The sequence below is a fragment of the Melospiza georgiana genome, chromosome 7 (assembly GCF_028018845.1).
Source record: "Melospiza georgiana isolate bMelGeo1 chromosome 7, bMelGeo1.pri, whole genome shotgun sequence".
In the NCBI taxonomy this organism is placed as follows: Eukaryota; Metazoa; Chordata; class Aves; order Passeriformes; family Passerellidae; genus Melospiza; species Melospiza georgiana.
In genome coordinates, this window is record NC_080436.1 from 4617691 (window position 1) to 4645437 (window position 27747).

General features: G+C 48.4%; 1 protein-coding gene across 5 annotated transcripts in view; it reads right to left on the minus strand.

The window, feature by feature from the left end:
* HDAC4 (histone deacetylase 4) overlaps positions 1-27747 on the minus strand; it is a 181566-nt gene that overhangs the window by 101225 nt on the left and 52594 nt on the right. For all 5 annotated transcript variants that reach the window (XM_058027487.1, XM_058027485.1, XM_058027486.1 and 2 more), the window contains exon 3: positions 7906-7977. In XM_058027487.1, coding sequence (XP_057883470.1) covers positions 7906-7977 — 72 coding nt within the window. The remainder of the gene's footprint in view (positions 1-7905; positions 7978-27747) is intronic.

Sequence of the window (27747 nt, forward strand, 5' to 3'; positions counted from 1 at the left end):
CCTTTGGAGCATCTGAGCTGGCTTTGAAGCCCAGAACATGATTTGTGAGGTTAAAAGCACTCACACACACACACACAGCTCCACTGGAGTGGCAGCCTGGACACCATGGCCTGGCTGAGGGACAGGGACAGAGCTGGGAGCTGCTCCCGGGACCCTGATCCCACTATGAAGCAGAAGAAGGGGCAGGGATGGATGGGATATTGGGGAGAAAATCTTCCCTGGCAGGGTGGGGAGGGGCGGGGATGGAATTCCCAGAGCAGCTGTGGCTGCCCCTGGAGCCCTGGAAGTGTCCAAGGCCTGGTTGGATTTTGGGGCTTGGAGCAGCCTGGGATAGAGGAAGGTGTCCCTGCCCATGGCAGGGGTGGGATGGGGGGAGCTTTGAGATCCCTCCCAACCCAAAGGCTCCCGGAATGCTGTGATTGGGATCCATCCACTCAGTGTGCTGCTGGATGCTGTGACCCCTGAGGCCTGCAGGGATCCATCCACTCAGAGAGTTGGTGGATGCTGTGATTGCTCAGTCCTGCAGGGATCCATCCACTCAGAGTGCTGCTGGATGCTGTGATTCCTGAGGCCTGCAGGGATCCATCCACTCAGAGAGCTGCTGGATGCTGTGACTCCTGAGGCCTGCAGGGATCCATCCACTCAGAGAGTTGGTGGATGCTGTGATTCCTGAGGCCTGCAGGGATCCATCCACTCAAAGAGCTGCTGGATGCTGTGATTCCTGAGGCCTGCAGGGATCCATCCACTCAGAGTGCTGCTGGATGCTGTGATTCCTGAGGCCTGCAGGGATCCATCTACTCAGAGAGCTGCTGGATGCTGTGACCCCTGAGGCCTGCAGGGATCCATCCACTCAGAGAGCTGCTGGATGCTGTGATTCCTGAGGCCTGCAGGGATCCATCCACTCAGAGAGCTGCTGGATGCTGTGACTCCTGAGGCCTGCAGGGATCCATCCACTCAGAGAGTTGGTGGATGCTGTGATTCCTGAGGCCTGCAGGGATCCATCCACTCAAAGAGCTGCTGGATGCTGTGATTCCTGAGGCCTGCAGGGATCCATCCACTCAGAGTGCTGCTGGATGCTGTGATTCCTGAGGCCTGCAGGGATCCATCTACTCAGAGAGCTGCTGGATGCTGTGACCCCTGAGGCCTGCAGGGATCCATCCACTCAGAGAGCTGCTGGATGCTGTGACTCCTCAGTCCTGCTGGATGCTGTGACTCCTGAATCCTGCAGGGATCCACTCAGTGTGCTGCTGGAGCCCAGGGCTCCTCCAGCCACCTTGGTGAGGGGAACCTGCCCGAGCGCTGCAGCACAGTGTGTGAAGGGATCTCTTGCAGCACGCTGGGTGAAAGGAACTCCTGCCACTCTCTGAGCTGAGTTTTACCAGCAAATCTCTGCTGCTCAGCTCAGCAGAACCCCTCTGCTGCACCCGAATGCCACCCCAAGGCAGGTGCCCCTAAGTGACAGGCACAGCAGCTCCCAGCATTGCTGGGCACGGGCAGGAGCTGGCTGCCCTCCCTCTGCCCCTCAGTGCGTCACAAACACCTGCCCAAAGCTGCTGCTGAGCCCAGGGCTCCTCCCAGCCCCTCCTGCCAGCAGGGAACAAACAGAAATCCCCACTTTCCTGCTCAGAAAGGGAGGGATAGACAAACCCCTACCTGTGCCAGGCCAGGTCTGTGTCATCCCAGTCCCAGCACTCCTTGGCAAACACCTCCAACTCTGCCCCATCCATATTTCTAAAAATACACAATTCCTCTGTTTTTTGAAAAAGAATTGTAGCAATTTACTTAATCTGAGGAACAATGTGCACACAGGTGGTAGGTGACTGTCCTCAGTGAAAATAAAAAGCTTCCCATATGTCACTTAAGCAGGACAACTCAGGATCTTCATTAATATCATTAGAGTGTGACTGCCTACAAGCAGGACTATAAATGGATCCAAAAAGGCAAGTTTTGACCTAAATTTCACTGGTCATTCAGTGCAACTTGGAGAAGTCCTATAGTAGCTTGGGAGTTCTTCTCCCCAGTGGAAAAGATCACTGGACTTCATCAGAAACTTTTTTCAAAAATTCAATGTACACAATTCACTGGCAAGAACTGTCAGAGCTTTAAAAAGTACCCAGGAAAAGTATCATGAAAATGTGCAGTAGATTTATTCTGCATATTACAACTGCAGTTCCAAATCAGTGATTCCAAAGCCTTTCATTAGATCATAAAAAAACTTCAGGCCAGCTTATAATGAAATCTCTAATCAAATATGAATGAATCATCTGATATGACACAATTCCTTGAATGAGAAACAGATGGAAAAGTAGTGATGATTAAGTGGTTTAGATCACAAGACATTAGTTAAGCCAAAGGAGGAGATATTTAATCACAGAACCATGGATTGGTTTGGGTTGGAAGGGACCTTAAATCCCATTCAATTCCACCCCCTGCCATGGGCAGGGACACCTTCCACTATCCCAGGCTGCTCCCATTCCATCCAAGCTGGCCTTGGACACTTCCAGGGAGGAGAATCCAGCAAGGAAAGGTCTCTTTAATGAACCATCAGCAATTCCCCAGGGAAGTATCTGGAGACTGCTGCTGTATTTTAGGCATCGCTGCACAAAACATTCACCTGATATTCCCTCCACTGCCTGAAGAAAAAAGCAGAGCCAAATATAGCCCTGAAAATCAATATCCACTGGGGAAGAGCCTCCGGGATCGTGATAAACGCGTGTCATGCTGGAAGAGGAATTCCTAAAATCCTGGGAGCGCAGGTGGCTGCTCTTTCCCCTCCAGCAATAAACCAGCCCAGTTAATTTTGGCAGAAAGCTCCCTGGGGAGCTCTGCAGTGCAGGGCACAGCCATGGAAAGGGCAGGCAGCAAAAGGAAAGCCAGCCTCTGGGAATAATGGGGCTGTCCATCCTCATCCTGCAGCCAGGGCTGGCACCATCTGTGCGGGGAAGCTGATGGGAAAGAGGAGCACAGCCCCACTGCAAACCCAGGATGAGCCTTAGCTCCAAAAAGTGAAGGGACTTGGAATGAAATCCAAGCAAAACAACAGAGATTTCACCCCAATCACCCCTCTGAGGCTGCAAACCCAGGTAAAGCACCCAGGCTGCAAACACACACGGCCTCCAAGATCGCCTCTGAGGCACGTGGAATTTTTTCCCCAAGGAAGGCCTCAATCCATGATCCATTTCCATGAAACATTTATCACTTTTCATTCAGCACACAGTACTGTTATTTTTAGCAAAGCCAGAGGCAATGGGAACAAATTCCTGGATAACCATTCAAGGGAGCCCTTCCATGTCCTGCCATCTCCTCCTTCCCAAAGCTTTCTTCACAAAGTTCTAGCATTCAAAGGCTCTTCCCTTCATCACCTGCTTTTATATCAATCAAAAGCACAAAACAACCTTTCCTGTGGGCAGGGAATCGGTAAGAATTCTTATTTTTGAAAGTAACACTTGGAGAAGAGTCAGGACTAAGGGAATCCAGCGAATTCCAGAGCTGATCGCTGTGAATTAATGAACCAAGCAAGGTGAAGGCAGAAGAAAGAAAAACCAGCAAGTTGGGGCTTGCAGCAGAGCAAACTTTCCTGCCTTTCATCCAGGAAACCAGTGCCGCATTCAAGAGCTTCACATTTAAGTGCTGCTTTCAGCTGTTAAAAGAGGGATAATCATTTATAATTCATGCCAGCTCTTCCAATTGATAACCATTTCCTCATGGGTAAGAAAGGAGACAGATAAATCATGACAGATAAATACTGTTTTCTGAGACAAAAGACAACAAAGCAGAGATGAGGAGCTGTGGGCTCCTGCTTTTCCCAACCCACAGGGATCAGGATATTCACACGCTGGGCTCCAGCATCAGGGCAGCTCAGGACTGCCCATCCCTGGAAGTTCCAGGTTGGACAGGGCTAGGAGCAACCTGGGATAGTGGAAGGTGTCCTTGCCCATGGGACAAGATGGGTTTTAAGGTGCTTTCCAACCCAAACAAGTCTGTGACTCTCTGATTGCCAGCTTGGCTAGAAGAGGGGTTTAATTCCACGCAGAACACGGATGCTGAAGCTGAGACAGAGGAGGCCAAAAACCTCATCCCTCTTCCATACAGCCCTGCACATGCACAAAGTGCTAAAGCAGAGTTAGAAGGACATGAAACTATCCCATGGCCAACAGAGCAGGAGTTTGGAGACAGCATTGATCCAGAAAAGAGGTTCTGAAGCTTGGACTTCCCTGCTCCTCTGCTCCAGATGTGGCAGCTCCCTCCCCTCTCCTGCACAAATCACCCCAAATTTACTGACTGCAAAGGGCTTCTCAGAGCAGCACAACAATCCAGCAAATCCTCTGTGGAAATGGGGGAGCTGGCTGAAGGGCTGTCAGGGCTCTCCTTGCTGGGGAATGGCTCTGGAGCTTTCCTCCAGCAGGGGAAACACTCCTGTGATTGTCACTGCATGGGCCATGGTTTGCCCATTTAGCTCAGGGCTGGAAATTAAAGACAAATACTAATAAATCATAAGTACTGCAGGAAATAGAACCTTGAGCTGATTTTAAGTCTTTAAGCTGCAGTTTCTGTGCTACCTTGGAATCATGGAATGGTCTGGGTGGGAAGGGACTCAAAGCCACCCCCTGCCATGGGCAGGGACACCTCCCACTGTCCCAGGCTGCTCCCAGCCTGGCCCTGGACACTTCCAGGGGTCCATATTATAGGTCAGGATACTTTTAAGACTAAAGGAAAGCCTTTCTGAGGAGTACCTACTTCTGGGGCACTACAAAACCTCACATTATTCCCTCACAGACAGAGATTAATCTCTGACTGCAAAACCAAGGGACAATATTAGTCCAGAGGCTCATACAAACCACTTATTCCTGCATACATCAACATTATTATTTTTGTGAATGACTGTGGAAGTGAGAGTGAATAACTAGATCTGGCATGGAGAAAAAGCAGCAGGGAGCTGAAATCTCCCACTTAATGCTCTGTGTTGGAAGGGACCTCATCCCTTTCCAGCTCCTTTCCAAAGGCAGGGACACCTCCCACTCTCCCAGGGTGCTCCAAGCCCTGTCCAGCCTGGCATTGGACACTTCCAGGGATCCAGGGGCTGCCACAGCTTTCCTGGGAAATCTGTACCAGGGCCTCACCAGGCTCTGATTACTTAAGAGAGAATTAAGGGAAGCAAGGTTGCTCAATAAAGTTAATTTATTCCTTTTCCTGCCCCGGGCCAAAGGCTCAGTGATCCTCAGGAGTCTGAGGCAGAGCAGGCAGAGCTCTCCCAGGATGATTTTTGCACTCCAGAGCAGGGGGTGGGCTGGGAGAGCTTGGTCTCCTTGCACCTCTGGGAGCACCTCAGAAATTCAGAGCACCAATTACAGGTGATATGTCTGTGAAAAGAGAAAATGCTTCCCTTCCTCCAATTACTCCTTCATTTATACAGAAAAGAAGATAGAAATAATGTTCACTGCTGATGACTGAACTCAGTTCTATTCAAGCAAATTCACTCCTAAAACCCATTTCATAAAATTGCTGTAAACATTTCTTGGTTTGGAGTTGAAATGCTCGGCACTTCAGGGAGGATTTTTAGAACTTTCTCACCATTTCACATCAGAGAAAAACAACTAACAAGGGTCAAACCTCTCCTTCACTTGGTTCGTGGTGAAGAGAAAAACATTTTGGTTTCCTACGAGCACACCGCAGTGATTTTATCTGAAATAGAAACCCAGCATAAAAGCTCATCGACCACTCAAGTTTATTCAACCTTACCCTGACCAGGGCAGGAGAATGTTTTAAACAAAATATCCCAAGACACAATCAAGCAGTTTTATTTCCCCTTCTGCTGTTTTTAACACCATTATTTCAGTCGTGCCTGAGCCTTGGAACACCACCCGGCAATCCCACACACAACTTGTTTTTCCAGAGCAATGCTTGGTGCTACTTCTCCTTTCTTCCCTCAGAAAGATCTGCAGCAAACTCCTGAAGGCAAGAATGATAAAAGCCAGGTATGGCAATCCCAGAATGGGCTCAGGGATCTTCAAGGTCATCCCATTCCACCCCTGCCATGGCAGGGACATCTTCCACTATCCCAGGCTGCTCCAAGCCTATCCAGCCTGGCATTGGACATTTCCAGGGATGCAAGGGCAGCCTCAGCTGCTCTGGGAATTCCATCCCACCCCTTCCCAGGGAACAATTCCTCATTCCCAATATCCCATCCAGCCCTGCCCTCTGGCACTGGGAGCCATTCCCTGTGTCCTGTCTCTCCATCCCCTGTCCCCAGTCCCTCTCCAGATCTCCTGGAGCCCCTTCAGGGACTCTGAGCTCTCCCTGGAGCCTTCTCCTCCCCAGCTCTCCCAGCCTGAATTCCATTCCCACAGCTGAGTTACTGGAGAACCATTTGCCAAAGAGGCACTGCCCATCTCTCATCCCACCCACTCCACACCAGCACAGCTCCCCAGGGATCTCTGCCTCAGTGTTCTCCCAAAAGCACAGAGGTGAGTTATGAAAAACACTCAAAATGGAGTCCAAACAGCAAGAACTCCCTAAATCCTGCTTGGCTCCATCAAACAGCCTCATTCCACCTGGGGAAAAGCAGCCAGGACAGCCTCTCCCACCAAGATCCCCAAGCCCTTAACCAGCACCAGCCTTTGGCCTGAAACGCCTCCAAAGGAAACATTGAACTTAACCAGCAAACAAAATCACCCTCAAAATAAAGGGATAGAAGATCCAAACCCATCCCCTCCACAATGCTGGCCCATGATCCACAGAGCCACAAAACCCAGCCTGGCTCACCACTGAGGTGCACAGTAAAACCTGTCCAGCACAGTGACTTGAAAATGAGAATCCCTCTGAGGGTTAGGGAAATAGAACCTCCCTTACCTGACAGACACGTTTGGGAGCACACAGAGGGGAGAGGGATTTCTCAGCATCCAAAGCCAAACGCCCGTGCCTGGTAAACAACCATCTCTTCCTTTTTTCCCCCCAATGCAACAATTCTACCTCCTTGAAGGTTTCCTTCTCCAAACAGGCATTCAAGTCCACAAAAATCTAGGTTAGGTCACAGCCCACTTTTGTTCTCCCCCTCCCAGTGTACTAAAGTTGTTTTGAATAAACTTCGTTTACATCTTTCCAACTGGCACTACCAGAAGTGCTCAGATCTTCTGCAGGATCTCATCCTTAATAGAAAAGGGCCTGAGGGCATTTTGGAAGGCAGCAGAGAAGGGAAAGCTGGGGGTTTGGAAGATCTGAGCTGCTCCCTGCAAGAGTAGATAATGTTTGCTATATCCTCTCAACCCTGGTAAAAATATCTGCTTGTACCAGGGAGAGAGAGAAGGGGGAAACAGAAAAGCCAGCAGCAGATTGTTTCCCCTCAGAATTCCACGTACTGGGAGCAGAACTTTGCTTTCCATCCCTTGTAGAGCTGCAGCCCTGAGCTCCAAGAGCTCTCCCAGCTGGGCAGGGAGCAGGCAGGATGAGGAGCAGGAGGACAAGCCCCAGGAGAGGCCGTGGCAGGATCATTAGGAGAGGCAAGAACAGCAAACAGCCCAGAGCCCAGCGTGACACGCTTTGATCAGCCCGGCCTTGGCTCCCTGCTCCTTCTCCCTAATGACAGCACCAGCTCCAAAAGCTCCTTCTGGGCTGGGAAGGGACTCCTTCAGATGCTGCTTTGTTCTCCTCTCCCCTCTAAGGCAAACCAAGCATCTCCCACCAGGCTGGGCTCCCCTCAGCCCCCTGCAAGGCTCCCAGGGCTGCTGTGCTCCCTTCCCAAATCCCACTCTCCCAGCCTGGGAAAGCAGAGGTGTGCAAGTCCTAACAGACTCTGTTCCAGCACTCTGCATTTGCATTCTGCTCTCCTACTCACAAGGCTGAGCTGCAGAGCCTTTTCCTGCACCCCCCAGAACAGGAATGAGCTAGAATAGGAGGTTTTTTCCTTACCAGAGCTGGGCATGTGGTTCACTCGAGGTGGATTCAACAGCTCCACTGGCTGGTCTCTGCCAGAAAGCCCATCTGGAAAGAGGAGGGAAAAAGAAAATAAAATCACATCAACACTTTGGGTAGCTGAGCTATTTTTAGCCATTCCAAGCAGAAAAAAAAAATTAAAAAAAAATCAGCAACCAATTATCGATGCAGAGCAGAAACACAAGGAATCAATGGAAATGAGAACATTCCCAGCAGAAAATAAAGAAGACTCTATCCCAAATTCCACTCAGGGCTTCCTGGTCTTTAAGTCCACAAGGGGTGCTGATCCCAGGCTGAGGAAATGGGCATGTCAGCTCCCAGACCTTACCAGAGAGAACTGTGCCTCCTTCCTTGCTGGGGGAACTGAGCTAAGACACACGCAGCCCCACGGAGCAAAGTTGAGGAATGGCTGGAATATGCCAGGGAGATGTTAAGGAAAACTGACAAATCACTGCAGGAGATTAAAATGCAGAGACATGCATAACAAGCCCCATTTTGCATAAGTTTAGATTTCAGAAAGGCATTAAAACATACTTTGTAAATGAGATGCACAAATCCATCTTGCTGAAGCAGTTCCCTATTTAAAATATTTCCAAGATTGTATCTTGCATCCAGGTAGAGTTAAACAGAACAACCAGTGTTGGAGACTGCCACACCTGAGTTTCTAGTCACCCATTCCCCTCCCAGAAAAGCCAAAGCAAAAAATGCTAAATTATGTTTTCAGTGTAATTACGAACCCTGGGACACAGAAAATTTATCTCAAACCTATTTGTTCCACCTTTGCCAGTCTGTCTCACTTTTCCCCTCCAACCCCTTTCTGTGCTGCAGCTCTGATAGGATCAAGCCAAACCCTGTCTGGAGACATCAAAGAAGCCACCCCATCTCTCTCAGGCAAAGGACAGCGCTACAAAAATGTTAATATTTGTTTTCTTCTCCCTGCTTTCTCTGATTTTCTGGGGACTTCTCCATGTCTTGCCTGGGTTCATCTCCAATGACCATACCCAGACAGAAGGGGAAGAGCAAAACATCACTATTTAAAATATAATCAAGCCATCAGGCACTCCAGGGTCAGTGGAGAGCACAGCCCAGGAAAATTCCCAGTTTTCCTGGGGAGCAGGGCATTCTCAGCTTCTCTGCTGGGCAGGTTCAGATAAAGATGTTCCTTCACAGGAGAAGAATCCATGGAGACAAAACAGAGCCCTGTAGCAGCAGCCAGGTTCTCTGTGAAACAAATCCAGGTGAATTTGGGGAATTTTTAAGACTTGTTTAATGGTAAGAAATAAAGTACATTCATTTTTACACTCATTAAAAAAACTCCCATGCCCATAAACCAATCTTTGTTTCGAAATGAGGATTAGATTAATCACAGCAGAACATTCAGGAACATCTTTTAAAGCACTGACAGCTAAACACTGGAAGCAAAACCAAGCTATCCAAGACCAAGGTTCTGTCTTTGCTGTGCAAATAACACTCCATGAAATAAAAATGAAATGAAATGAAATGAAATGAAATGAAATGAAATGAAATGAAATGAAATAAAATAAAATAAAATAAAATAAAATAAAATAAAATTAAAATAAAGTAAAATGAAATGAAATAAAATGAAATGAAATAAATAAAAATAAAATAAAATAAAATAAAATAAAATAAAATAAAATAAAATAAAATAAAATAAAATAAAATAAAATAAAAATAAAGCTCTAAATCTCTGGAGTCCTGCCTCAGCACAAGGATGTGGAGCTGCTGGAGCACTTGCAGTCAGGGTTTTGACTCTCCTCACAAGCCACAAGCCCTGGTTTGAGTACTGAGACAGCCCAGACAAGCTACAAAATATTGCCCAGCTCTCTGCTGGCCAAATTGGTGCTGAGCTACTAAACAGATTTGGCAAGGAACCATCCTCTCCAATTGGTTCTCTGTGAATCATTCTGATGATTTCCCCAAAACTCTGCCACAAAGTGCTCTGTCCATGGAGCCTGGAGGGAAGCAGACACCAGCCTGGCTGATTCATGGCTCGAGTCAGGGAACATTTTGTGTAGCTTCGTTTCCAGATGGGCATTTCTAGTCATTAATTAACAAGATGAAGCCATAATTCATTGATGGAAACTTGAACGCTTTGGTTTTTATCTTAATCTGTTCCAAAGAGTTAAGTTATTCAGAGAATATAGCCAGGACAGGTTTGGAAGTAGCTGAGTTTGCAGGTTTGAAAGAAGTTGAAAATAGCAAAACAAAGGGAAAATATTTATAAGTTCAGTCCAGAATAAAGCAGAAACATGACAGATAAGAACCCTCAGAAAAGATGAAGCAGCAGAACCAGAGAATTGTCAAGATTGGAAAAGACCTCTGAGATCATCCAGGGCAAAACCGAACCAGATGAAGACTGGGAAATGCAACTTCTCCACTTAAAAAAGACAAGAAATGAAGAGAAATGGAAGGCTGAAACATTCAGTGAGGTCTTAGAGAAAACTGCAAGCAGCCTGACTATAATTAACTCTGATGAGCTTTAAAATGCAGGGCAGAACTGGGAACGAAGAGGTTATTTAAATAGTTTTCCATTTATTCAGATCTTTCAACCTGATGCAAATCACCCTGGCCTACCTGAATTCCTGGAGCATAGCAATGAGCAACTAAAAATTATCTTTAAAGGACAACCAGAGTAGAGGAAAAGTTTTACAGAGGTGTAGAAGTAAAACTTTAGGAGAGACAGGGAGAAAGGCAGGAGCAAGAGACAGAGAAAATCAGCATTACTGACTCAGATTTGTCCCTTTGGAGCTTGAAATGCAGAATTAAAACTAAAAAAAAAAAGATGGGGGATGCAGTGACAAAGGAGTAAAACCTCCCTGCTGTGATAATGACAGAAAAAAGTGCAACTACAAATGGGAAACACCTGGCCAAGCAAGGGCAGGAGGAGGAAAAGCCAAAGGATTTTCCAAAACCAAGCACCCTGCATTCAGTGAGGATGCAGAGGATCCCAGTTTCCTCCTGGACGTGCCACCAGGGGCACGGGCAAGGTGACATGGCAGCCTCGGTGGCCACAGCTTTAGCTTCAACACCTGAACATGAAATGTGGGCAACCAAGGGGAAACCTCAGAGAGAAAATTTTTAAAAATGAGACAGAGGGGCTGCAGAACTTATCTTTGCCAGTATCAGCCTGTTCTCCATGGAGGGAAGACAACAGAGTGGCCCAGAGATTTTCCCCAGGATGAGCAGTTTTCTGTGAGTTTGAGACCACTCGACCAACTTCTGTTTCCTTTGCTCACAAATATTCTGGACAGCACCTCACTGCACAGCAGCAACCAGGGGCTCCTGAGCAGGCAGGGAATTTACTCAGAGGCTGGGCAGGCCCTGGCACAGGGTGCCCAGAGCAGCTGTGGCTGCCCTGGATCCCTGGCAGTGCCCAAGCCAGGCTGGATGGGGCTTGGAGCAGCCTGGGACGGCGGCAGGGAGCGGAACAGGGTGAGCCTTGAGGTCCCAAATCATTGAGGGATTCTACAAGCCAGCACAAGCCTCGTCCCTTTGCATCAGGCTGCAGCACACAGGAGCTCCTGGCTGGTCCTGGCAGTGCCCAGCAGCTCTGTGCTGTCTCCATTACACGTGTCAGCCCACAGCAATTCCATGAATCTCCCCCAGGCACAGGGACATGGGGTTTCTTTCCCCCCTGCTCTCAGTACCCACAGTACACCAGGCTATAAAAAGCAGCCTGCATGTTGTACCCGAGCTGGGCTGGGGGGAAGGACAATGTGCAAACAGGATTTCTCTGCTTTACTTCCTGGCAGGATCTGGGGAGGGTCCGTGGGTGGCTCTGCTCGAGCGTTTGGCTGAATTTAAAAACCAGATCATGCGCTGCCCTCGGAGCCTTGGGATGCCAGGCAGCTAAAACAGGCTGGCTGAGGAATACAAAATCTCCACCCCTGACCGTTCAGCACAGGCCACTGCAACACCCTGACTTGCATATCAAGCGTGTGTGACAAGTTACAATATTAGTAATGAGAACACTAATTATCATGGATGCGTTATTTATTTGTCTGCTCACTCGAAATTTACAGAGGGGGGGGAAAAAAATATCTTTCAACATTTACAAGAAAGCAATTAGGACAGCAAATGGATTATTTCTCTTTAAACCTATGAGAAAATGCTCAGTGCATATTTCCTCTCTAATTTGTCTGCACTCAAGGATCTATTTTTGGAAGTCTCCCTAGACTGTATTGTAGCACCACATGTACTGTAATGGCATTTTAATTAGCCCAGAGAGCTGGAAGATGCACTCTGCATCCGAAAGAGAGGCAGCCTAACAAAATGAGAGCATCCTTCTCTTCCCTTCTCGGAGATTTACAGCAGCTCTCAGGCCGAAACACCAATTATGGCTTCAGCTGGAACCGACTGCAAGCACTGTAAAAACCCAGCCCCTGGAACTCCAAACAGCAAAGCCAGCCTTGAAGCAGTATTTATTCCTGCTTTACAGGGGGATGGTGAAATCAAAAACACTGCAGCCACACAGGGGCAGAACGGGGGACAGGAGGAGGGGAGACAAGGGAAAAAGGGACGGATTTGTGTGAGTTATCAAAACACCCATTTGGATGGAAGTTAATCCAATCCCGTTCATATAGGGTAATTCTTTAATTATTAGGATTGCTATTGAAGTGAGCCACCTTGCCTTGCCAGTGGGTGACACCACAATACATGTACATATACAATATATGTATCACCATCACCAGGATGGGCTGGTGTATGTACATATATTTTTAATTTGCCTTCGTTCTGGCTCCTTGCTTTGGATGCAGTAGGAAGTAGGTCAGGCTGGTGGCTTCCTCAGTTCTGGAAGAGGCTGGTACATATGGAATAGCAAGCCTCCCTCATGCCCTTGACAATCCTGACTGCTCCAGAGACATTCCAGAGTCCAGAGGTCAGTGGAGGAGTTCCACCAAAGCCAGGAGCCCACCCCAGCACCCGGCACCTTGCCAGAGAGAACCAGGATGGGGTTCAAGCTTCCTTTTCCATTAGAATGCACACAAATACCTCACAAGGACCTGAAGACACCCAGGCACATCATTTCCTGCTCTCTTACCCTGGACCTTGCAAAGATAAATCCAGCAGGTCACAGTTTGGTTAGCATCAACGTAAAAGCATAAAAGGAAAAATAAAAAAGTTCAAGGCCGGGCTGGATGGAGCTCTGAGCAACCTGATCCAGTGAGTGGCACCCTGGCCATGGCAGAGGAACTGCATGGTCTTGAAGGTCCCTTCCAACCCAAACCCTCCTGGGACTCTAATGCTCAGCAGCTGTTAACACAAAAAGCAACATTTAATTTATTACTAGGAAGTTATCCTAGAAGCCAAAATACCTAAGAAGCGTTTAAACAGGAAGCTGTGGTCCTCAAGGCGTTGACAGACTGATATCCAAATGACAAGACACCACTTCTCAAATGCTAAACCCTGGAAGCATTGTGTTCCGCTTCCTATGCCATTATTTTCCTTAATTCTTTGCAGTGGGAGGATAAAGCAACTCCTCCTAAACATGACAATCTTCAGCCTCCTCAGCAGACTCCGATGACTTCATCCACACAAAACTGAGGAGATGTGTCACTTTGGAAATGCAGGGGAATCAAATAATCCTTGACATGCAAATGCAAGTGAGCAGAGGCTCGGAGTAACCCATCAAAGAGGTTAAGGCTCCCTGGCATCATTACAGCAAGAAGCAGGAGCTGCCCATCCCAGATTTGCTTCTCTTCCCCTTGGGCAAGGAAAGTCAGAAACCCCCCCACCAGTGACCCCCAACAAAGAATGCAGGGAATAAAAAACAAAACACCTTAAAGGAAGAGAATGTATGCAACATTTTTTTTGTGCCTATTTTTTCTTCCAAGTGAAAAAAAAACCCCGTGTATTTAATGCTGGCTTGCATTCCATTTCACCATAGCTGGTTTCGAAATCAGCTCGTTTGGCCCATAGGAAGTAACTATAGAAAGCCAGGTAAAATTATCCTCCTCCTGCCATAAAACTCCCTCCAATCCCACTACCATCCATAACCTCGCCCTCATTAAACCCTACACTCCCAACTATCCCGGCTATCCCTCAGCAGCCCTGGGAGGACGGACAGGACTCAAGCAAACACAAATCTGAAAAACCCTGGCTTTTTCTTCCACACCCAGCGATCAATCGCGGCACGCTGGGCCCCGAGGGTGGCTCAGGAGGGAGGGGAACCCAGGGAATGCCCGCACGCACCTGGCACACCGCGGGCTCCGGCAGCGCCGCGGGGGCAGCGCAGGGTCCTGACCATTGCCGAGGGACGGAGCCGCTCTGCTCCAGCCCTGCCCGCCCTGCTGGGCCAGCCCCAGCCCCAGCTCTGCTTTCCCGGGCAGGCACCGCCCCCGGTGCCATTCCCAGGCACGCATGGGGCTGTGTCGCAGAGCCGGCTCTGTTTCAGGCTCTCTCCTGTGCACGGCGACAGCTCCCCCTGCCCAGCGCAGGGCAAAGCCCGACACACAGCTCGCTGCGGGATCTGCGGGATGTCACATCAGTGCCGGGTAAGGTGCTCCCTGCAGGATCAGCACGTCACATCCCCCCCCTATCCCAGCCTTGTCCCATAGAGAGCCACCAAGATCACACCAGGCAGCAGGAAAAATATCCCCATCTATCTGTTCCTGATAACATCCCCATCTACCTGTTCCTGATAACATCCCCATCTACCTGTCCCTGATAACATCCCCATCTACCTGTTCCTGATCACAAGGGCTGGAGCCCCTCTGCTCTGGAGCCAGGCTGGGAGAGATGAGGAAGAGAAGGCTCCAGGGAGAGCTCAGAGTCCCTGAAGGGGCTCCAGGAGAGCTGGAGAGGGACTGGGACAAGGGATGGAGGGACAGGACACAGGGAATGGCTCCCAGTGCCAGAGGGCAGGGATGGAGGGGATATTGGGAATGAGGAATTGTTCCCTGGCAGGGTGGGCAGGCCCTGGCACAGGGTGCCCACCCTGTATCCCTGGCAATGCCCAAGGCCACGATGGACACTGGGGCTTGGAGCAGCCTGGGATAGTGGAAGGTGTCCCTGCCCATGGCAGGGGGTGGCACTAGATGAGCTTTAAGGTCCCTTCCCACCCACACCCCTCTGGATTCTGTGATTCCATAACACCTGCCAGCTTAGATTGTCTCTATATATCATCTTCATGTCAATTATGTACAGATTTCTAAAATTTGGACTTCAGATATTTTTAAAACCCAGATTAAAAAAAACAGACTCCCATTTCAAAGCATCTAAAAGTAGATTCCACTTTCACAGACTTGGTGGAACAGCAATTTTCCCACTTGCAATGAAGGAGCCCAGACTCCGCTGTTCATGACTATAAATATATTCATAGATATTTTCCCTGGCACAAAGCACTTCAATTTTAAAGGCAAGAGATTCATCAACTCTTCTGGAGAGCTTCATCCTTTTGCTGCTTTGATTCTGTCAGTGAGCACACGCTCCTGGCAGGAGTGGAGGAGGGCACAATCTGCCACCATCTGCACGGTGCAATCCATCTGAAAAGGTGACTGTCCTCAAGAAATTAGCATAGTCCAAGCATTTAACTTCACTCTGGAATATTATGTTCAACCAACAGGCTCTTTCCAGAGCCATTCTGCAAAATGTTCCTGCTCCCTGCGTGGTGCTGGGGATCTTTTGGTTTTAACTTGTAATGCAGCCTTTTAACAAAAGTGGCTAAAATTTCCCATCCTTCTTGGGAGGCGAGCAGGATGAAGGCAGGATTCCACCCTCCCGGTTAAATGTTTCTCCAGGAGATCAGCGCTATCAAAGTGAGGCGTTCAATCTGCTGAGACAGGTCCTGTGGACTTGAGCACAGTGAAAAAAGCCAGCTCCCCAGGACTCCCTCAGCATTCAGCGGGAGAGGTGCTGCTGGCTCCCAGCCACTCCCCAATCACCCGCTATTCAGCACACACACACACACACACACACACGCACACATCCCCGCTGGAGAGCCACAAACCCACAGGCAGAATGCCCCTCTGATCCAAACGTTCCAGCAGGTTTTTCACAACTGATTGCTGATACAAGAATGAAGCAAACTAAAGGGGGGAGGGTGGGAAAAACACCTTGAAATTATCTGCAATTGTCAGCAGTGGGAGAGAGGCGAAGCGCATTTTCAAGGCAGGAGAGAAGGTTCAGTAGCCTGCTTAATTTTCCCTTCTCTCTCTGGATGAATAAACTGTCAGGAAGAAATCCAGCTGAAAGATAGCCTGGCTCTTCCACAGCTTCAAATGAGGATCCAGCTCCTGCCCACACGCTCGCAGGACATGATGTTCAAGCTAATGAGATGCCATGGGAAGAAAAGGCTTCCCTCCTTCCAGAAGGGAACAAGCTGTATGTGATGGGAAGCACAGAGCATGGATTGCCTTTCAGCCCCATGCATGAGCTAAATAAGGCTGTTCCACACAAGTGATGGTTCTGGGGAGGCTTAGGATGGATCTCAGGAAAAGGTTCTTCCCCCAGAAGGTGCTGGCACTCCCCAGGGAATGGGCACAGCTTCAGGCTGCCAGAGCTCCCGGAGGGTTTGAACACCATTCCCAGGGATGCACAGGGTGGGATTGCTGGTGTCTGTGGGGTTGGGCTTTGTGATTCTTGTGGGTCCCTTTCAGCTCTAGAGATTCTGTGATTCCATGAACTATTTCAAATGCAGGTTCTGATCCTTTCCAGTGCAGAAAAGGGACTTGAGGACACTTATTCAACACCCTGCTAACCCAGGAAAAACTCCTGGATGCAGCAGAGACTGCAGGGAGAACTGAGGCAAAGGAAACTGAGGCTTGGAGCCCTCCCTGGACACTGCTGGCAACGGGAACCATGCAGGATTTCAGGACTAAGCAGATGCCTTCTGGCCTCGGGAGCTGCCTGAGCACGTGGCAGAACTGGAAAGAGCAGAGGGGAAAAAAGGGGGGATTTTTCATCGAGGAAAATAAATCTGGAGACATGGAAACAGGATGGTCAGCAAACAGATCAGGCCTTGGGTTTGATGGAGCAGTGGCTGTCAGGCTCCAAAGGCTTTCAGCCCCAACCCTTCCCAGTGCTCCATCACCCTTTCTGCTACACCCACCATCTTTCACGATGGAAAACTCATCTTCACATACAATATCACATCCAAGCCTGTAACAGCAGAACATCTGTGGCTCAGCAGGGAAAAATCCTTTTGGTCCAACCTTTTAAGGATCACAGACCAGCTGACCGTGTCACCATCATGTTTTCTGAAAAATCCTCTCCTCTTTGCCCAGGATTCTTCCCCTGGGAAGCTGAGAGGCCTCACAGAAAAAGGAAAACAATAATATCTAATTTGCTTCTCCTGTGTTTTGCTGCTTTGGAATGTGGTTTGGACGTTGTTTATCCAACAGGTAGGATTGTTTCATGTGAATTGTTTTAACGTAATGACCAATCACAGTCAGGCTGTGTCAGACTCTGGAGAGAGTCTTGAGATACATTATCATTCTTTGTAGCCTTCTCTAAGCATCCTTTCTCTATTCTTTGGTATAGTTTCAGTATAGCATCCTTTAATATGATATCATAAAGCAATAAATTAGCTTTCTAAGAATACAGAGTCAAATTCATTCCTTCCTACCACAGGGGACCCCAGAAAATACCACATGACCGTGCTTGTGAGCAGCCTGAACTGCAAGTCACCCCACGCCTGCTGGAGACAACAATGACATGTCTGAGTGCCACTGTCACTCCCAAAAAGGGAGCAGGACAAGTTTTCTCTTTGCTTTGCTCAGATTTCAAGCAGGTGCACATAAAAATTGAGTAAGTTTGAGCACAAAGTTTGGACCAAAAGCTACTGGCACCCAGAAATCAAAATCCTGTCCCAACGTGCTAATTCAGGGTGCTCAAAACAAAACTGGAGATAGTGCTTGGTCAAAATCAAAATCATCAAGGAAGTACACAAACAGCAATTAAACTGATCATGCAATTAAAACCAGTCATCTCTAAAGCAACCTTAATCCAAACTTCACCATTGGCTCTTCACCCTCAAAAGAAACAAACCCCTCAAAAGTTCCAAGCACCAAGAGTGACTTTTAACTAAAGATAAGAACGTGGAGTCATTCATCAAAAGAACTGTTTTACTGTAAAATACACAAACTAAGCATTTCTGTGGGAATTACTGCCCTTAAACTAGAGCCATGAAGAAGCTGGACACTTTCAACAGAGAACTCTGGATGGAGACCACCAAATCCCAACCCAGAGGACAGCTCCCAGCACCCACCCTCAGCACCTCCTTTGATGAAGATGGAAAGCAGCAGAAAGCTCCAAGAGAGGAAAATCTCACCACTGCCACCAGAAAGGCACAATCCCCAACTCCCTCACACTCAAAAATTCCCTTTATTCTGGGTCTATGGCACATAAGGGGTTCACAGCAGCTGAAATACTCCTGCAATGCATAATGGGCTTGCCTTACCACAATGGATCATTATTCCATGGCGATCTAATCTAGTAATAGTAGATAATTCCAGTAATATGGATTTGCTTTAGTAAAAGCATTTTAAATTGCATTAAACACAGTAACACGAGAACAGCACATTTTGAAAATGGATATTTCTAATTCCTGGTGTGTAGAGGAGCAACTCCTGTTTCCAAGCCAAGGAGAAGCAAGTGTGTCTTAACACAAGGCCAACCCAAAATCATGGAATTGCAGAAAAGGTTGGAAAGACCCTCCACGATCATTGAGTCCAACCACCTCTGAGTGCAGCCTCAACGCTGGACTTGGTGTTCAAAATAATGTGACAAAGAGGAGAAAACAAACTAAAAAGCATTTTAATGAGCATTGTTGTCTGTTCCTTTGGGGCACAGAACTTTTAGCCCCAATGTGCTGCCTTCACAGGGGGCTGAACAGCACCAAACTTCCTCATGGGCTGCACTTCCATAAGTGGATTGCTCCAGGTCTGTCTGGAGACAGCCTTCACAGGGAATTGGGAATCTCAGGAGCTGCAACACCCAGGGGACCTCTGAGTCCCTGAGGATCCCTCCGAGTGAACAATCAGCATGATGAAACACTTTTTGTGTGTTACAAAAGGAAATTGGTGTTCTAAAGAGCACTCAGCAGAGGTCTCCAATGTAATTGTGAGTAGGTGGTTTGGGCTGGGAGGGACATGAAAGCTCATCGAGTTCCAACCTCCCTGCCATGGGCAGGGACACCTTCCACTAGCCCACGTTGCTCCAGTTCAAATTTGAACTCATTTCTGTGTCATTATGTTGGGTTTTGCTTCATCACTGCAAGTAGAAAAGCGTAAATTAAGATACTTGGGTTTACTACTTCAGTTACTCCTTAAGGCACCATTTACTCAGAAGCAGTCAGGCAAAAAAGGGATGATTTTGGGTTTTGTTTTCAGGGTTTTTTTCCTTAATCTGCAGTTATTTATCTCCCATTTCTCGCCTTAAAGCCATGCCTTCCATAGCCCTCTGTGTGCCCCAACCAAAATTCAGCTGGCACCTCCCAGAAATCCATCAGAATGCCTTTAGAGCTTCTGCAGCCAAGAGGTCCCTGCTTATCATGGGAGGGGAAAAACATTGAAAACATGATCAGCAAATAGGGAAGTGGGCTCCACATAATAAACTCAAATGTGCTGGACCTGGAGAAAAGGAGGCTCAGTTTTCTCATTCCCTAGAACCAGTGCACATTGCGAGCCTGAACATATTATCCTATCTGGATGTTGTTTAAAATAAGAAACCACAGTGACTACAAATTTGCTAAACAGCAAATACCTCCATTAGTTTTGACTGCATCCTTCAGTGTTTTACACCAACAGCTACTTCTGGGTTGCCTTCCTCCAGCCACTGATGGAGAATCCATCCCCTGCCTTTTGCTGGCCGGAGGCACTGCCGTGCTGACATTGCCATCAAGCCAGCAGTGCCAATCAATGGCCTCCCCCAAAAAAAATCAATCCTGGCCCACATTTCAATCCCCAGCCAGCAGGAATCGTTCATCCTTTGTGCAGCACGAGCAAAGGAGCAGCTGAAAACACTTGACATTTGTCAATGCAGATAAGATTCCCTCGGCGCTGGGTGCGGGTGTTCACTCCTGGGATTGGAAATGCAGCAAGGCAGAGCTGCAGCTCTGCACAAGGACTCATCCAATCCAAAGCCTTTCAAAGAGCCAGGGGACATCCTGAAAGGAACCCACAGGGACCATGGAGCCCAGCCCTGGCCCTGCACAGACACCCAACAATCCCATCTGTGCATCCCTGAGAACGTTGTTCAAATGCTCACAGAGCTCTGGCAGCCTGGGGGCTGTGCCCATTCCCTGGGCAGCCTGGGCAGTGCCAGCACCCTCTGGGGAAAGAACCTTTTCCTCATCTCCAGCCTCACCCTGTGGTTTGCTTCCTCTCTGCTGCATGTTAAGAAGCCATCGAGTAACACAAATAAATCCTCACTGCTTTCCCTCAAACTCCTCCTCGATACCCAAGGCATGTCCTTGGACAGGTTTTTTGAACATCTTGTTCTCAAGCCACAGTTTGAAATTCACTGTACCCCTGCATCGCTGTCGTCCTCTACTCCTGTCTCCAGCATACATGAGGTTTGACCTTTTCAGATTTACATTTATAGCGTTCACAATCCTTGTGAGCTTTGCTACAGACAGGGGAAAAAAAACGAGTTGAGTGGAATTTCTGGAATGGTGACTGGGCTGCTGATGTTTCCTAAGGCAAAACACACACTGCTTCTATTCCAGCCTCCTAATACCCTGGTAAACAAGAGAAAATTGATCGACAAAGGAACCCTAACTAGCTGGAATCTTCTGAAAGATGGAAAACAGACTTCCAGGGCTGCCCACACAAGTGAAGAAGCTTCGGCAGTCACTGTTCAAGGGTAGCACAAACAATGCTCCAAATGAAGAATGCAGCAGGGAAAAAAATGCAGGCCAGCAGCTGGATTTCCAACTGAAGGAAGGAAAGCCAGGCACTTCCAAAAGTGTCCCAACCACATATCCAGCCTCATGCTTCTGCCTTCCCTTTGTGCTGCAGATGCTGTGCTTGTTTTCCTGGTATCTTGATTTATGTGGATCCCTTCCACCCAGCTGTCTCAGCAGCACACAGAGCCTCAGTGTGTTCCCAGGCTGAGGGAAGCCCAGCCTGGAGCAGATCTTCCTGTCCCATCCAGCCCCCAGAGGGAGGCAGGCAGGCACGCTGCTCCTAACACATCCACCACTTACAACACAGGCACAAACCCCAAAGCTCTGGATTTTAACAAGGCTTGGAGGGACAGGACACAGGGAATGGCTTCCCACTGCCAGAGGGCAGGGATGGATGGGATGTTGGGAATTAGGAATTCCCAACATGTGAGGGTGGGCAGGCCCTGGCACAGGGTGCCCAGAGCAGCTGTGGCTGCCCCTGGATCCCTGGTAGTGCCCAAGGCCGGGTTGGACTTTGGGGCTTGGAGGAGCCTGGGATAGCGGAAGATGGTGGACCTGGATGAGTTTTAAGGTCCCTCCCAACCAAGACCATCCCATGATTCTGTGATTTGCCAGCACTCCCATCCTATGAGACCATATGAGAGCAGAAACAGGCTCTTGGATGAGGATGAACAGCTCTGGATAACAATGATCCTCCTGAGACATTTGTTTTCCTTGGCTCGTGAAGGTACCACAAACTTTGGCTTCCTCAGCCCTAAATGCCCTTCAGTGCCACACAACACCCATGCCCAAATTCCCCCATCTGATGTGTCTCATTTTGAACATGGAAAAGAATGGGAACCCAGAGAAAACGCTGAGTTCAAGGAATGGCAGCATTCCCCCCAAGCCACTTTTCCAGACCTCCTACCCCAGACCTGTGTTGAAGATTGCAATGCAAGATGTTTTCCATTCCCATCTGTATGGCAGATCACCTTTGTCAAGTGGGCAGTTTGCTTTATCTCTCTCTTTGAGTGGCCACATTCACACCTCCCTGGGAGGGGACACTGCTGATAACAAACTATTGAATGTCACTGCATGGCTGATAAGAACTAGAACATCCCATTGGGAGATGTGAGCCCAGAGGGAGGAGCCAAGCATTGCTACCCAGATATAATCCAGAGGTTTTTGAGACACCAGCATGGCTTTCTCCACGGGATTCCCCAGAGGAACAGCAGCTGCCTCTCCTTCCACTGGATCTTCAGAGGAAGAATACATCCTTCTCTACAGATCCCCCTGCTCCAACAGAACCACCCCTGACACTGCAGGAGGGCTGCAGCCACATTTCCAATGGGACTGCCACCAACACCCTGACCCACAGGGTGTCAGGCTGGGTTCTGACTCTGTCAGTGTTGTTCATGTGTACTGCATTGTTTATTTTATCCTTTTCTTTTTTTCTTTCCCTATTAAAGAACTGTTATTTCCTGCTCCCATATTTTTGCCTGAGAGCCCCTTAATTTAAAATTTACAGCAATTCAGAGGGGTGGGGAGGGTTTACATTCTCCATTTCAGGGGAGGCTCCTTCCTTCCTTAGCAGACTCCTGTCTTTCCAAACCAAGACAACCTGCCACCCTGCCAGTCACTGGTCTCCTACCAAATAATGGAATCATTAAAGCTGGAAAAACCTCTAAGACCAAGCCCAACCATTCCCCTAACACTGCCAACTCCACCACTAAACCGTGTCCCCAAGTGCCACATGCACAGTCTGGAATAACTTTGCCTCAAAACAAATTCAGCTGCCATTTATAATGAATGGGTGAGACCCAAAATATTTTATACTTAATCACCTTTTGACACTTCCAGCACAAGACACCAATGTGCTTGTACAACACTGTTACAGATCAGAAGCATCTCCTCTACTTTTAGCAATTTTATTTCCTAGAATACTCCTGCTATGCGCACTCCATCTGTCTTGTCCACCATCAATAAAATCCATTGATCAGTGTCAGCCACCAAAACCCAGCAGGAAAGGTAAAAAGAGGATAAGGAATTGAGAGCTGACTGCAAAAGAGGCAGCTCCCAGGGCAGAGGATGTAGAATTACTGTGAGTAGGGAGATGGGCAGCACAAACTTTAGGAAAGGTGAAAAAAAGTAAGAAAATGGGACACAGCTGGTTAAAAAACTTCTTCCTAGTCCTGCTTGGGGGTTTTAGCTTTGCTTGGGAATCTCTGCCTGTGAAAAGGAGACTTCACAGTACCCACAGGCTTTTGAGCAAAGCAGCCAAAGAAGTGAGAGCCATCAGCAGAGCTTTGTCCCACCAGAGGGGGGATCACCCAGGGACCAGCTGCTCCTGCTTTCCCCTGTCCTTCCAAAAATCAGGCAACAAAACAGGGCATGGGAGGGTTCTCCAGCAGTTTGGGATATGCTGTGCACACAGTCCTCTCAGTCCAAGTGCCATGTCCTGAAAAAACACAGCAGGAAGCAGAAGCAGCACCTTGAAGTCTTGAAAGGATGGCTGATTATTTCACCCCAAGAAATTAAAAACTGTACTGTGCCAGGAAGAGAACAAACTATCAACAGGCTGCCAGGTTATTGTACTGCTTCTTAAATTGTGATTACCACCACAAATTCCATCATCTGGAGCTAAGTGGAGCTCCAAAGAGATGTGTGGGGTTAGAGATTAGTTCAGACAGTTTGAATTATTCCCTCCACGCTTGGAAGGAGATGTAGAAGAGAGGGGAGTTTGGGGGGGCTGTTTTGAGTTTCTTTGGTGTCCTCCAGCCTGGTCTCTCCTTGATTCACTTCATTTCCACTCAAACAAGCCCATGGGTAGCAGGGGCTTTGCAGGATGTGCAGCTGTGACTGCACAGGCAGCTCCATGGCCACAAGTGCTGGGGACACCAGCCCTGCACTGTGCCTCAGCTAGTGGGGAAAAGGCAGAGCAAAAAGGGCAAAGGATGGGGGCACAGAAATGGGGGTTTTCAGAACAGGCCCCAAACCATGCCCCCAAGTGCCACATCCACACACCTTCTCCCTCCCAGGCATGGTGACTCCATCACTGCCCTGGGAAACCTGGTCCAGTGCCTGATCACCCTTACAGGGAAGAAATTTATCCGAATTTCCAATATCCTAAAGCTCCCCTGGCCCAGCCTGAGGCCGTTCCCTCTGCTCCTGTCCCTGTCCACCCCGGCTGTCCCCTCCTGTCAGGAGCTGTGCAGAGCCACAAGGGCTCCCTGAGCCTCCTTTGCTCCAGGCTGAGCCCCTGCCCAGCTCCATCAGCTGCTCCTGGGGCTCCATTCCCTGCCCTGGACATTCTCCAGTGTCCCCTCAGGGTCCCTCTTGTCACGAGGGGTTCAGAAGTGACCCCAGGATTCCAGTGTGGCAGCACCTCAGGCCAGGCTCCCTAAACACACATCAAAAACCATGAGCACAACCACCTGAGGCAAAGCTGCTTTTACTCTGTGGACACCATTAGAAACACAAGCTGGTGGGTTTTATTCTGCACACACAAAATCATCATATCTCCTCAGCTGCATTTCAGCTGAGGGGATGCTGCATTTCAGCTCTGTGTAAAAACCACCACAAAGGACTTTGAACCTGCAGTTTGGAAACACACAGATCCAAGGAGCTCTTGTTTACCTACAGTTTAGGGATCCTCCCTCTTAAGGAGACACAGCCCCACCTTCCACTATCCCAGGCTGCTCCAGGCCCCATCCAGCCTGGCCTTGGACACTTCCAGGGATCCATGGGCAGACACAGCTTCTCTGGGCACCCTGTGCCAGGGCCTGCCCACTCTCACAATGAAGGATTTCTCTCCAATATCTCATCAAAACCAGCCCTCCTTCAGCTTAAAACCAATCCCCCCCCCATCCCATCATTCCAAGGCTTTGTGAGAAGTCCCTCTCCTGCTTTCTTGTCAGAAGCCTTCCCTTCCCCATCTTGCTCCTGCATCTCATTTCTGCCTCTGCGATAACTTTTTGATTGAAGCAAAACAACTGTGCCTGCAGACCAGCAAAAGGATTAATTAAAACAAAATAATAATAATAAACAACCCCCTCCACCTAATCTAATACAATCTAATACAAATTAAAACCCAAATTCTGAAGTAGCAGGAACAAGTCAGTCAAAGCTGACTTTATATTTCCAAAGGACAGAGAGCCTTTGCACAGATTCTCAGAAATAAACCATTTTCATTTCAACTCAAAATCCCAGCTGGAAATTCTAGTCATACATACCTTATCCATAGTTCAAGGAGCATTTGGGAAACACCCTCAGGCACAGGGTGGGATTGTTGGGGTGTCCTGTGCAGGGCCAGGAGCTGGACTGGATGATCCTTGTGGTTCCCTCCAGGAACTCAGGATATCCTGAGATTTTATCATTCAATTTTTCACCAGTTTTTGTCTGTCCAATCCCTGGGAAGAGCAAGGAGCCAGGCTCCAGCCTGGCCGCCAAGAGCACTCCACCAGCTCTGCTGCCAAAGGGTAAAAGGCTTCTTGAAGCATCTGCAGTTCTCAAATAAAAGGGAACATCACTCACTAAACCAGCATAAAACACAAGGTCCTGGCCCTATGGATTCTGTGTTAATATTGACAGGTTGGAGCTCACAAGCAGCACTTAGAAGAGTGAAAGAATGATGGAAAACCCAACACGAAGACTTTTTGTTGTGAAGAGCTTAAAAAAGTTGAGGAGCAAATCAAGGACCCAGAAAATGATTTAAAAAAGGGCAGAAATGTCCCCAGAAAACTTCCAAGTGTAGTCCTAAATTGGAGAATGACAGCATCCTGGAGTATTTAACAATTTCCACTTAAGCTAATAGAAAAGATTGAACTTTAATTTCCACTGCATTACTGCCAAAAGCTTTCCTTTAGCTGAGGGTGGAAAAAGCATTCTCCCTCCTGCCTTTGCTGCTTGTTCAGGATCCACAGCAAGGAAAGGAGATTTTCACAGGGGCACAAGAGTGACAGGACAAGGGGGGAACAGCCTTAAGCTGGAGGAGGGCAGGGATGGATGGGATATTGGGAATGAGGAATTGTTCCCTGGGAGGGTGGGCAGCCCTGGCACTGCCCAGAGCAGCTGTGGAAGCCAGGCTGAGGAAGGGCAGCTCCTAAACACCTCTGACACACCTTTAAACAGGGACAAGGATCAGTACAAAATTCCAAACAAAGACCTATTTGATAGAACCATAGAATCAACAAAAGCCCTCTGTGATCATCAAATCCAACTGTTCCCTCAGCATTGCCAAGGCCACCACTAAATCATGTCCCCAGGTGCCACATCCACTTGTCTTTTCAATCCCTCCAGGGATGGGGACTCCAGCACTGCCCTGTGGACAGCCTGTGCCAGGGATTGCCTCCAAGGAATAAAACCAGCTGGGAACAAGATCCCCAAGTGTGGAGAAAGAGGGAGGCAGGCCTGTGAGTGTTCATTTCCATGGGGAAACTCTGAGGTTGTCCAAAACCTGCCAAAATTAACCATCAGAGAGTCCAGAGCAGGAAAAGATGGGTGGAGGGGAAAAACCCTGCATGCTCTCTAGTGTTTTATCAACATTTATTGATTTATTTTAAAAGCTGGGTGGAACATGGGGAATTAATAGACCACCATATGCCCATGTGCTGCATCTGCTACAGCGATTTATTCTTATAGTTCTTTTATTACCTTCTTTGGGAACTGAATGAGAGAAGGATCAGCATCCTGACACTTGGAAATTAGCTCGTTTTCACAACTGTCAGCAGGAAAGCAGGAATTAATCCTTTCATTTCAGCCTGAAAAATAGTGAGAGCAAGCTGAACGAAGAAAATAAAAATAAAAATTGTTTCTGTGTTTGTAAGAGGAGGGGAAAAATAAAATGCTTGGAAGAGCAGTGGCCTTATTATGCTGGCAAGGCTACAGCCCATGAGATCAATGTTTTGATGAGCACAAGGACTTGTGCCAGAGGGGGACGGGAAGCAGGAGAAGAGACTTCAATGGGCTGAAAGCACAGAGAGAGGAAGAGGCAGGGAAGTGGTTTGGGAATGAACTGGGTCAGGGGTGTGTTTAGGACAAGGGAGAGCCTGGACAGGGACATGGCAGCGGGGCAGGACCTCAGCTACCAGCCCTGAAGGCTGGGAGGAAAGAGGAGAGGAGGCAATATGGTCACACTCACCTACAGGTGAAAGAGGATACTTAGAAGAGGAAAAGAAAGGAGAAGGATTTCCAGTGGACTTTGCAGACCACAAGAGAAGCACCATCTGCCCAAGGCAGCCCTCAGCAGGCAGGCTCAAAGGGAACTCAGAAAACCTCAGCCAGCTCCCAGAACAGCTCTGTATTCAGCTTGGAGACCTCTCTAAGGTACCAGAGATTTGAAGTGAAGAGCAGATAAGACTCTTGTGGGGTTTGGCAGTTTTTTGGGGTTTTTAGCACCTCTCCAAAAGACTTCCTGCACAGCAGCAGCAGCATCAGGTTGTGTCCCACTCCAGGGCTGAGTTTGCCAAGGGGATTTATTTTGGGGTTTGCAATCCCCCTGGAGCTGGGAGCTGCATTTCAGCACTGCCTCTGCCTGGCTCGTGATCCCATGGCAGACACAGTTTCTAGGTCAGAAAGAGGATTCTGTAACAATCACAGAATTTATTGAGTTGGAAGACACCCTGCAGGGATCATCCAGTCCAGCGCCTGACCCTGCACAGGACAACCCCAAGAATCCCACTCTGTGCCTGAGAGCATCGTCCAAACACTCCTGCAGAAATTGTAATTCTATTGAAATTCTTATTAAGAAAAAACAAGAAACTGAAACCCACAAGTGATGAAATACAAAGATAAACCTGCATCCCTTCACACAAAAACACTCATCACAGCAACTTTGGGCAGAAACCCCGTGCTTCCACAGCGAGACCTCAGGGATCAGCCTCTGGAAGAGAAGATGCATTCCAAGATGAATTTATACACCCAGCATCCAGCGGGAGAGGGCTGGAAAGGAAGGAACAGCAAGTTCCCACCTC